Genomic DNA, 11,678 nt, shown 5'->3' on the forward strand with positions numbered 1-11,678 from the left:
AACGTTTGAATGCGGAGCACCATTAGCAGTAGAAGGCATTATGTTTCTACCTATGGAGAGAGTAAGCTGAAAAATTCTTGTTTTTTCCTTTATACCATTCTGTTTATGTGGTTTTTATTGTTTCAATCATTCTTAGTAAATAGATGAGTTGCAAAAAAGAACATCTTAATCTAAGAGAACCCCTATGGTTCACCTACTTAGTTTGTGGGGAAACCTTTTCAATAGGACACATCTAGAGATTCCGAGTTTTCTTCTATAATCTATAGAAGTCTAAACTGTAAATTTGTAGGTGGAGTATCAGGTGCTAGAGGATGAGGATGTCGAACATATATGGGACCATACTACATGGGACCTTACTACACCAAAAGAGGCGTGGGATGCGTTGAAGACTTTGTTTTCAAAGAAGAACGACACGAAACTACAATTTCTTGAAAATAAATTACTTTCGGTGTGACAGCGGGATCTAAAAATCTCTCAGTATTTCCACAAAGTCAAAATGTTGTGCAGAGAAATTGGTGAACTTGATCTACATGGAAAGATTGGAAAACCCAGGATGAAACGTATCATCATCCATGGTTTGAAGTCGGAATACAAGAGCTTTGTTGCTGCGGTATCCATGGGTGCAACATCTAAGACAGAAGATGAAGCACTCTGTGTAGAAAGAAGCAATGGAAAACATAAGTCAGGTAATAAGCAGAAAGTCTCAAATAAGAACAGTGACAAAAACAAGCATCATGATCGTAGTGACAAGAAGCCAAGTAACCAGGGACACCAGGAAATATATGGTGACCGAAAACCACATATGAATGGAAAGTACATTCCGTATAGATGTCACAGATGTGGACGTAAGGGACACATGGCGAAGAACTGCCCGATAAAAACAAGTCGATGAAAGAGACACTGCCACTATAGAGCAAGAAGAAGGGTGAGACTTTGAAGTCCTAGTAGATCAAACGGAAGAGGTGATGGCGTATGCAGTAACCAGTAACAACCGAACACCGGAAAAATAAGTTAGATGATTGGATCATTGATTCCAGGTGCTCCAACCTTCTCATCGGTGACAAGAATCAACTTCAAAATCCTGTGAAGTATGGTGAAAATCGGGTGGTGGCCATTGCTGATAACTCGAAGCATTTGATAGCGAATATTGGTGATGTTGTATTTCCATCAGATAACAGCAAAGACGAGTTGGTATTAAAAGACATCTATCATGTTCCGGGAATGATAAAGAATATGATTTCTATTCCTCAAATGATGTATGATGGTCTTTATGTGTTATTTGGCCCTGAAGACGTGAGCGTCTTCAAAGAATTTGAAACATCATCGGTACCAATTCTTCAAGGTTACAAGACTAAACGGTATACGTGCTCAATGCAGCATCTGCCTATGCTGAAAGAACTAACACCCCGTTCTCGAGTTTAATTTAAGGAGAGAAAAGAAAGGAAATGGGTGGAAGTGAGAAGAAAGTAAAATAAATTGGTGTTCCCGAGTTTCATTAAAGGAAGGAAGTGGAAGGAAATGGAATGATCACTTTCCCTCCTAACTTTCCGTCCGATTTGGAGAGAAAGAACAAAATGTTTATCTTTCCTTCCACTTCTCTCCAACTCGGAAACACAAAAGAAAATTTTATTTTCCTTTATTTTCTCTTCTTTTCTCTCCTTACTTTCTTTTCTCTTCTCTTCTCTTCTCTGCTACAACTCGGGAACGGGGTGTAAAGGAAAGTAGGCGACAGATCTTTGGCACCTAAGAATGGATCACATAGGGTTTGACAAATGGCACCTCCTTATGTCCTTTTTTACGATTTTGGGATTTCTCTGATGTGGAACTTATTTTGAAAACAATTTTAATCAATGATGGTTTTGTGGTTGTTAAAAAAGTTTAAAAATTTTCAGGAATTTTATGAGTGTTACAATCATAGAGAATAGAACATAAGATAAGTCAACTGCAAACTCATTCATGAAATGGTAATATGAATAAACGGGTTGTAGGAAGTAATTGATGCCATGATTATTTATAATATGAGCTTAAAGGAGTGAGGGACAACATATTAAATACATGATGAAGTAATGAACCATAAAAGAATATAGATGTGAAAACCATTTAAACTACAAAAGAAATAACAAGCAAAGAGAAAAGAGGTTAAATAATTTCAAATTTTGGTGCAGTACGCATAAAGAAATAGGGAGCTTAAGATGTTGATTCATTATGTGAATGATGATTTGGAATGTCTTTCAATAAGTGACCCAATAGGGAATAAGAACTACGTGAAGATCATGTCTAGATTAGATATGTTCAAGAGAGTGCCTTGCTAGTGTTGGCACTAGCATGGTGTAAGAAATACTTCTTATCAACTGGGATAGACTCTTTAGCAAGAGATATAATGTGCTCAGAATGTTTGATAGGATTTGGAAAAGTTGATAATTTGTGGTACAACCTTGATGTGTAGATGAACAAGTCATATGAATACAAGTAAGAAACTCTATTATAAGATAGTTTGGTATAACTTTGTTACAGATATGAGCAACTCGTGCACCATATGTGACATTAAACTTATGGTATGAGCTTAGGAACGTTTTTGGTTCATAGGAGATAAAACAAATTTGGGATATGATTATGTGTTCAGTACAACCTTGCTCAATTGCATTGGCAAACTGTACGATAATTGGACATAGGGAAAGTACTTGATTTTGGTATGGCCTTGCGAGGAATGTATACATGCTATTTTGAATGTAAATTTCGCCTATTAATGTGAGAATGAAGTACATAGAAAGGGTGACTATGGAAAAATGATCATGGTATAGCTTGTAGATGATGCAAATAGATTGATTGATACTCTGACGGGGGATTATGATGTCTGAACGCCCATGAAAATTGGGTTTGGAAATCTTGACAACATTTTGATTTCACAGAGGTTTATATTAATGTAGTACAAGCTCATCAATAGGAGTATAATGATTAGCCTAAATTTGATAAGTATGTATGAATGTTTTTTCACACAAACAAACAATCTTACATGTAAGACACATCACATGATATGTTTTTCGCAACTGAGACGTATATGTAAGGATTGCATTGAAACACTGAAAAAATGTTTATATTTGCAAAACATGTTACAATTACGTTTAACTAAACATTTCTTTGTAGCTCAAAGATAAATTTATAGTATTTATTCCTAGCTGTGGAATGAAGAAAGAAACTAGCGCATAAAATGACATTAAAACAAATTAAATGTGTTTACAAAATATTAGTTACTTGGTGTTTATGATAAAAGCCGTTATCAGTTATGTAACTGTCCTAATGAATGGACGTGATGGTTAGGAATGTATAAATATGTAAACTCTGTGAATTAATATGGTAGTTAACAATTAACGTATGATAAATCATCTTCTTCTTCTTGCTTATCCCTAATTTCTTCCAACAAATTGGTATCAGAGCCAATCTTCATGGCATCAACTTCTGGGAACGGATTACAGTCTCAACTGTAGTTACCAAAACTAAATGGAAAGAATTACTTTCACTGGAATATCCAAATGAAAGTGTTGTTTGAATCCCAGGATCTTTGGGATGTTGTTGAATACGGAATCGATGAACCCACATAACCCACCGTATTGACTGCGCTTGAGACATTAGAGTTGAAAATTTTGAGGAAGAGAGATAGAAGGGCCTTATTTCTAATATACCAAGCAGTCGATGAAAACATATTTGAAAGAATTTCATCCTCTGACACTTCAAAGGAGGCCTGGGATATTTTACACAAATCATACAGAGGAGAAGAGAAGGTTAAGATTGTTAGATTGCAGACACTTCGTTGTGAATTCGATGGATTAAGAATGAAAGAAACTAAATCCATAGAAGACTTTTACAATCGGGTAATAATCCTGATAAATCAAATGCGCTTAAATGGAGAAATCCTTGAAGATAGGAGGGTTGTTGAGAAAATCTTGCGAAGCCTCACAAAAAAAATTCGAATACGTCGTTGTGGCTATAGAGGAGTCGAAAAACATGGAGGATTTTTCATTAGAAAATCTTTTGGGTACGCTTCAATCCCATGAACTTAGGATGAAGCAGTTTGAACCCCCTATACTGGAACACGCCTTTCAGGCCAAAGATAATCAACCCGAAAACACAAACAAAGGCAAGAATCAAAGAAAAACACAAATACAGTGCCATTATTGCTATAAGTTTGGTCATGTCAAGAAAGCCTGTAGAAAAAGAATTGCAGATGAAGGAGTGGAGTCTAGTTTCATTCACAACGAAGAAAGCAATAATGATGACATGATGTTCATGATGCTTAATGTTCAAGATTCAGTGCAAGATACCTTGTGGTATCTAGATAGTGGTTGCAGTAACCATATGACAGGGAATAAAGACCTGTTTGTTAGTCTAGAAGACTCAAAGAAAAGGGAAGTCCGAACCGGGGACGATAACAAGCTTAGTGTGGCAGGGAATGGAGTGATATCCATTAAGATTAGAGATAATGAAAAGAAGATCTCTAATGTGTTCTACGTACCAGGTTTGAGACATAACCTATTGAGTGTGGGACAACTTATTATGAAAGGGTATGACTTACGATTTAAAAATGGATTATGTGAGATAAAAGATAGGAATAATAATTTGATCGGGAGAGTAGAGATGACTGTGAACAAGATGTTTCCTATCAAGTTTGATGGGGACAATCTTTTCTCTCTCTACACAAACACAAAAGATGTGTCACGTCTGTGGCATCACAGATTTGGCCATGCAAACTTTGGTGCTCTTACTTACATGCATAAACACCAACTGGTACATGGGCTACCCTCTATCATTGTTACAAACGATGTATGTGAAACATGTGCATTGGGTAAACACTCAAAGAAGTCATTTCCTCAAGACAAGGCATGGAGGGCATCAAAGCCTCTCGAATTGGTCCACTCGGACATTTAGGGTCCTATGAAAACACTGTCAATCGGAGGAAGTAGGTATGTATTAACCTTCATAGATGATTTTAGCAGAAAAATCTGGATTTACTTTCTTAAGGAAAAATCGGAGACCTACAATTACTTTGTGATCTTTAAAGCTTTGGTTGAAAATCAAAGTGAACATAAAATCAAATGTTTAAGGTCTGATCGTGGTGGGGAATACACTGCTCTTTGTCTTCAATCTTTCTTGAAAGAGAATGGCATACATCATCAACTAACTGCAAGTTACACACCCCAGCAAAACGGGGTTGCTGAAAGAAAAAATAGGACTCTTGGAGAGATGGCAAGGTGCATGTTACAGGGAAAAAGATTACCAGAGGAATTTTGGGCTGAAGCAATAGCATGTGCAGCATATCTGATCAACAGAACATCAACAAAAAGTGTAAACAACATGACACCACAGGAAGCTTGGAGTGGTCTTAAACTGGGTGTAGGGCATTTAAAGGTTTTTGGGTGCATTGCCTATGCACATATTCCTGACCAAAGAAGGAGAAAACTTGATCAGAAATCCGAAAAAACAGTGTTTGTGGGTTACAGTGAAAACACAAAAGCATACAAGCTCTATAACCCTGTAACAAAAAAGGTGATCATAAGCAAAGATGTTATTTTTGATGAAGCAAAAGCTTGGAATGAACCTTTAAGAAGTGAAGAGAATAGTCCACACATCTCGGTGAGCATTTGTTCAAGAAAAGAAAGCAATGAGGAGGGAAATGAGATGAATACACACACACACCTGTCAATGACAACTCAGAACAATCCATCGATGACTCTTCAAGTTCATCTGAAGAACCACCTCGTGTTAGAAGGATCAAGAAAAAGTGAAGCATGGCAGACCTATATGAAAACACTCAAAGATTGGACTTTGAAGACATGGCTGACTATGCTCTTTTTGCTGATGCTGATCCTGTTACTTTTGAAGATGCAATTCAAGATAAGAAATGGAGAGATGCAATGGATGCAGAAATAAGTTCAATTCTGAAGAATGATACATGGGAACTAGTTGATCCACCCAAAGATCATAAATCTATTGGTGTCAAATGGGTATATAAAACTAAACTTAATGAAAGAGGAGAGGTTGAAAAATATAAGGCACGTTTAGTCGCCAAGGGATACAAACAAAAGTTGGGAATTGATTACCGGGAGGTATTTGCTCTGGTAATCAGACTAGAAACAATTCGTTTGGTTCTTTCTTTAGCAGCACAAAATGAATGGGATGTGCATCAGATGGATGTGAAATCGGCCTTTCTAAATGGCACACTTGAAGAAAACGTGTACATTGATCAACCAACTGGATATGTGAAGAAGGGGGAAGAGTATAAAGTTTGTCACTTGAAAAAGGCCTTGTATGGTTTAAGGCAGGCACCCCGTGCCTGGTACAGTAGAATTGAAAAATACTTCCTTAAAAATGGCTTCAAGAAATGCCCCTTCGAGCATACCCTCTTTGTCAAAGAGGCTAATAAAAAAATCTTAATTATTTGTTTGTATGTTGATGATTTGGTTTTTACAGGAAACTCAGAGCAAATGGTTCATGAATTTAAGGAATCTATGAAAACAGAATTTGAAATGACTGACATGGGACTATTGCATTACTTCTTGGGAATAGAGGTAAAGCAAGAACAAAAAAGGATCTTAATCTCCCAACACAGGTATGCTAAGGAACTTCTTAAACGCTTCAACATGGTGGGTTCTTCACCTGTCTCTACACCAATGGAGTTTGGATCAAAATTCTCAAAAAACACTTCCGAAGATGATGTGAATCCTAGTCTATATAGGAGTATGGTAGGCAGCCTTATGTATTTAACTGCAACAAGACCCGACATCATGTTTTCTGTAAGTGTTATTAGTCGCTTCATGGAGAATCTCAAGAAAAGTCATTGGGAAGCTGGTAAGCATATACTGCGTTACATAAATGGTACTCTCAATCACGGGCTTATCTATACTAGAACTGAGGATGCAAGTTTGATAGGTTTTAGCGACAGTGATTATGGTGGGTGTATAGATGATAGTAAAAGCACCACAGGCTATGTTTTTAACCTTGGCTCTGGAGCCATATCATGGCAAACGAAAAAGCAAAATGTAGTCGCCCTATCTTCTGCTGAGGCGGAGTACATTTCACTCTCAATGGCTGGCTGTCAAGCTTTATGGCTTAGGGGTATTTTGGTCACACTGGGAAAATACCAAATCAATGCAACAAAGCTTTTCTGTGATAACAAATCTGCCATAGCTCTGTCAAAAAACCCTGTATTCCATGGTAAAAGTAAGCATATTCGAATCAAATATCACTTCATTCGTGAACTTGTTGCAAACAAAGATGTGGAAGTTTGTTTTTGTGGAACAAAGGATCAGTTGGCAGATGTATTTACCAAGGCTTTGCAAGTGGGTAACTTCAATCGTTTGAAGAAGAATCTTGGAGTATCTGAAATCTAGCTTAAGAGGGGAATGTTAGAATTAAGCTAGATACTTTGTAAATATTAGTTACTTGGTGTTTATGATAAAAGCCGTTATCAGTTATGTAACCGTCCTAATGAATGGACGTGATGGTTAGGAATGTATAAATATGTAAACTCTGTGAATTAATATGGTAGTTAACATTTAACGTATGATAAATCATCTTCTTCTTCTTGTTTATCCCTAATTTCTTCCAACACATGATATGTTTTTCGCAACTGAGACGTATACGTAAGGATTGCATTGAAACACTGAAAAAATGTTTATATTTGCAAAACATGTTACAATTACGTTTAACCAAACATTTCTTTGTAGCTCAAAGATAAATTTATAGTATTTATTCCTAGCTGTGGAATGAAGAAAGAAACTAGCGCATAAAATGACATTAAAACAAATTAAATGTGTTTACAAAATCATCCGTGACTAATCATAACTAAGAGAGCCTATTACAATTAATTCATACCCAAGCCTAATTATGTCAATCTATATGGGTTTAAACTCAATGCCTTCAACAATAAGCCCTACAAGTGAGCTTTTATCGAAAACAGTCAACTGAAGATTCTCCGAAATCCATCCGCGACTATCGGTTTGAAATTCCCATACTTGTACTTCCATCCAGCCATCGTTTCTCAGTCGTGGAAGGCCTTCCATTTTGGGTCTATTCAACGGGGTGTGGGTGTTTTGATAATTCATTGGTCTAAGAATCGGGGTTTGAGGACCAACTAAATAGGTATATCTTGAATGATGTGGATATCCATATCGACAACTAATATGCACTTTCACAGAAAGCCAAGGAGCAGAACGTTTTTCTTGTACTTTGTAAACAAGGAAACTTCCATATTTTGTTTGAGGTGACAGAATATTCGATATGCAAATTATCTGAAAGCCATGACGTTCACCAAAAGCCACTTTTCCAAATCTGCATAAAGACTTTCCATTTAATGTGAATGCAAAAAAAGGAGACGATTTGAAAAGTTGCCGAAATTTTCTTAAAATAGAGAAATTAAAACAATATACATGTGCATTACCCAAAAATCTTACGACGCATATGCATAAACAAAATAAAGAGAAGAAAACCTTGATTCGGGTAAAGACTGCCATCTCCACTCTGCTTTTTGCAAAGCCTCTTTTGCTCGTAACAGATGACATTTCCTCCCATTTTTGTCAAGAGAAAACCACTGTCAATGAATAGATGAGTAAGCACTTGCTTAGTTATTTGGTAGAACCATGTTCATATGCTACACAACAATCACATTGAAATTAATCATTCAAATATAAAATACCTCTTTACCATCCTTTATTGGGAATCCTTTCACAAGAATACAGTAGAGTTCCTTGTTTGTTTTCCATTGCTGACTTCCTTTTGACCACTTGATTATGTCTTCATAATCACTTGGCAATTTATCTGTCCAGTATGTGTCTGAATCGGATACAGTTGGTATATCCACCTCTTCATCCTCTAACAATTGATGCTCCACCTATGAAACCTGTACATTAAATTTTGATCGATTCTGGAAGAATACTCATTCTCCAAATATGTACTACAGAAAAAGATTCCTTATAAAGCAGGTGACCAATCGGATTCTCATATGATGAAATGTTTGAGACTCAAAAAACAACATAAGCCAAATGATATAAATGAATAAACGGGTATTTATCAACTTACCCTCTCCAGGGGTTGAAATTCAATGCCTTCTACTGCAATTGCGCTTGGGCATTCAAAAGTAATTTCAAGATCAACATTTCTTGTATCACTTGTAAACTGATACAATTCTGCCATCAACCAACCATCCTCTCTCTTATCTGAAAAGTATGAAGTCGAAGATTGTGTCTGCCCAGCCAATTTGTAAGTGAAGCCCAAGTTGTCCTTAGTTGAGTCGTCGAGACTGAATACAAGGTTTATAGTGTAGGTGATATGTGGTGACAAAAATTGTGTCTTGACATGTGTTCTGAATTCCAAACAAAACGGTGCATAGTATTCCACTGCAAATCTGCATGTAGATGAAGCAAAGGGTATAGTACATTACTATATACTCATGAATAGTCTTAAAAAACTAGAAAAAGAGGAGGACAAGTAACCTTGATTTCTTTCGACAATAATCCTCGGGGGATGCTGGGTCAATAGGAATCAAACTTCCTATTGGAGATATCATTTCACAATTTTCTCCGTTCTTGTTTAACCAAAACCACTGACCATTAAGAGTGCTCAAGTTAGTTGGGCCGATGTATTATACATTGTCAACATTTAAAAGTAAAGGGAAATCACATACTTGTATGCGTGTTTTGCTTTGTGTACTGATGGGTGGATTTCAGTTAGGGATGTTAACTAAGAGTAAATTAGATTTCGGTTGAAAAAAAGTTACAAAGATCTATCTCTAGTAGGAAACATGTAGGAGGGATAGAGATAAATACAAGCTTTAATTCAAATGTAAAGTCTAATGTCATCTAATGTCTATCGCAAATATTTTTAACAACGATGCAAAAAATTGATTTCGTTGTTGGTTGTCAACTCCCTAATTGAAATGTACACGTTGCTAGCATGGGTTTTTATCATGTGAAATTTCTTAAATTTTCGTATATAAAAATTTATCATTCATACAAAAAAAATTTAAAGTGGCACGGTTTATAGCTAGAAATAGCTAATTACCGTTTTGCCCTCATTAACGAGGATTCCTTTGGAGAGAAGCATAGTTAGTTCCTCACTGGAACTATAGATCAGAGGTGGTACCGCGTTCTTACTGATCTCTTCATAGTCCATTTGAGGTTCGGCCTCTTCAGAAATCACCTGAAACCGAAGCGCAATCTCAAGTTTTTCCACAACCTCAGACATCTTTGGCCGCTCTTCACCAGATTTGTGCAAACACCGATAGGCAATGTCTGAAAGTGTTTCCAATGAGCTCGGATCCATGTGTTGCCTTAGATCATGAAATATAATCTCATCTAATTTCTTATCTTCGTAGCTTTGTTTCCACGTTTGCACTAAACTCTGTAAATGACCATTTTGATTTTCAAAGCATAGTTTCCCACACAATACTTCAAACAACACCACACCAAAAGAATATACGTCTGACTCTTTTGTTAGGATGCTCTTCTCCGCATACATCGGATCTATGTACCCAAAGGTACCTGCAACGTTGGTGGCAAGAAAGGTATGTTGCTGATTAGCAGGTCCTATTTTCGATAGCCCCAAGTCAGAAACTTTGGCATTCCAATCCTCATCTAGTAGAATATTGGAGCTTTTTATATCACGGTGGATAACTCTTTGTTGGGTCTCTTTGGGATCATGAAGATAGCACAAGCCCATTGCAGCCCCAAGGCATATATTTAGGCGTTGCCTCCAAGTGAGAGTAGTGATGCTTAAGTGGCGATCGAGGCTTCCATGAGATGCATGCTCATACACAAGGATCTTCTCACCATCTTCATCACAAAATCCCACTAGAGAGATGAGATTTTGATGTGTGTAACAGGAAAGCATTAGGATCTCTTTCAAGAACTCAGAGTCTCCTTGCCCATAGTTACGATCTAGACGCTTAAAAGCAACCGTGCTTTGCCCTGTAGAGTGAGAGAGGACTCCTTTGTATACCTTCCCAAATCCACCTTTTCCGATAATATTGTTGTTATCAAAGTTTCTGGTAGCCGACTTTATTGCCTCTAGTTGGATTTTGAGATATTGAAACTCCTCAAGGAAGGCCTCCATTATTTGTTGGTCAAATGGTAATTGATAATCGGAAAATTCAATGAAGTGTTGCTATAAATAACACCGGAATAGGAAAGTCGTGAAATCTGACAGTTTCCTACTTAAAACTTTTTCTTCCTTTCTTCATTTAGACATAATTTGGAAATTGACTTTTCATTTTACCTAATCTATTTAACTAATAGTTTGTAATTCCACTTGTTATTATTATTATTATTATTTATTTTTATTTTGTACCTTATCTCGTCAATGTATTAACTTAATTTATTAGATATATATAACAAAGGATATGTATTGTATATCTTGAACAATTTAGATCATTAAAAAGTTGTCGCCAGTACTCCAACAATCATACCACTATTGTATATAATTGATACTTACATAGCTAATTATTTTGTGGTCATATCTAATAAGCCAATTATTTATAAAAATCATCAAGTCGAAAAAATGTGTTAATTAGTCTACCCAAACCCAAGCAACCCTTGAAAGAAGAGCATAAGATGAGTTAGCCATTGAAAGAAAAGCATATGATGAGTTTTGCTGGCGTTCTCATGCTGAGTTGGATATATCAATCCAGA

At 36.5% G+C, this 11,678-nt stretch overlaps 1 protein-coding gene across 1 annotated transcript; it reads right to left on the reverse strand.

The window, feature by feature from the left end:
• Positions 1–7,761: 7,761 nt before the first annotated feature.
• LOC111919229 (uncharacterized) lies at positions 7,762–11,146 on the reverse strand. Its single transcript, XM_023914841.3, has 6 exons — positions 10,054–11,146; positions 9,486–9,595; positions 9,073–9,397; positions 8,690–8,884; positions 8,484–8,584; positions 7,762–8,325 (listed from the first exon to the last, which is right to left on the reverse strand). Exons 1-6 carry the CDS (start codon positions 11,101–11,103, stop codon positions 7,890–7,892), a joined length of 2,217 nt encoding a protein of 738 aa, XP_023770609.1. The 5' UTR covers positions 11,104–11,146; the 3' UTR covers positions 7,762–7,889.
• Positions 11,147–11,678: the final 532 nt, after the last annotated feature.

Source organism: Lactuca sativa, chromosome 6, assembly GCF_002870075.4.
Source record: "Lactuca sativa cultivar Salinas chromosome 6, Lsat_Salinas_v11, whole genome shotgun sequence".
NCBI lineage: Eukaryota > Viridiplantae > Streptophyta > Magnoliopsida > Asterales > Asteraceae > Lactuca > Lactuca sativa.

Coding starts and splice junctions, on each gene's coding strand:
- LOC111919229 (XM_023914841.3), bottom strand. CDS start 11,103: ATGGAGGCCTTCCTTGAGGAGTTTCAATATCTCAAAATCCAACTAGAG. Junction 9,596..10,053: donor TCGTTAATGAGGGCAAAACG/GTAATTAGCTAT, acceptor CTTAATGGTCAG/TGGTTTTGGTTAAACAAGAA. Junction 9,398..9,485: donor TATTGTCGAAAGAAATCAAG/GTTACTTGTCCT, acceptor ATCTACATGCAG/ATTTGCAGTGGAATACTATG.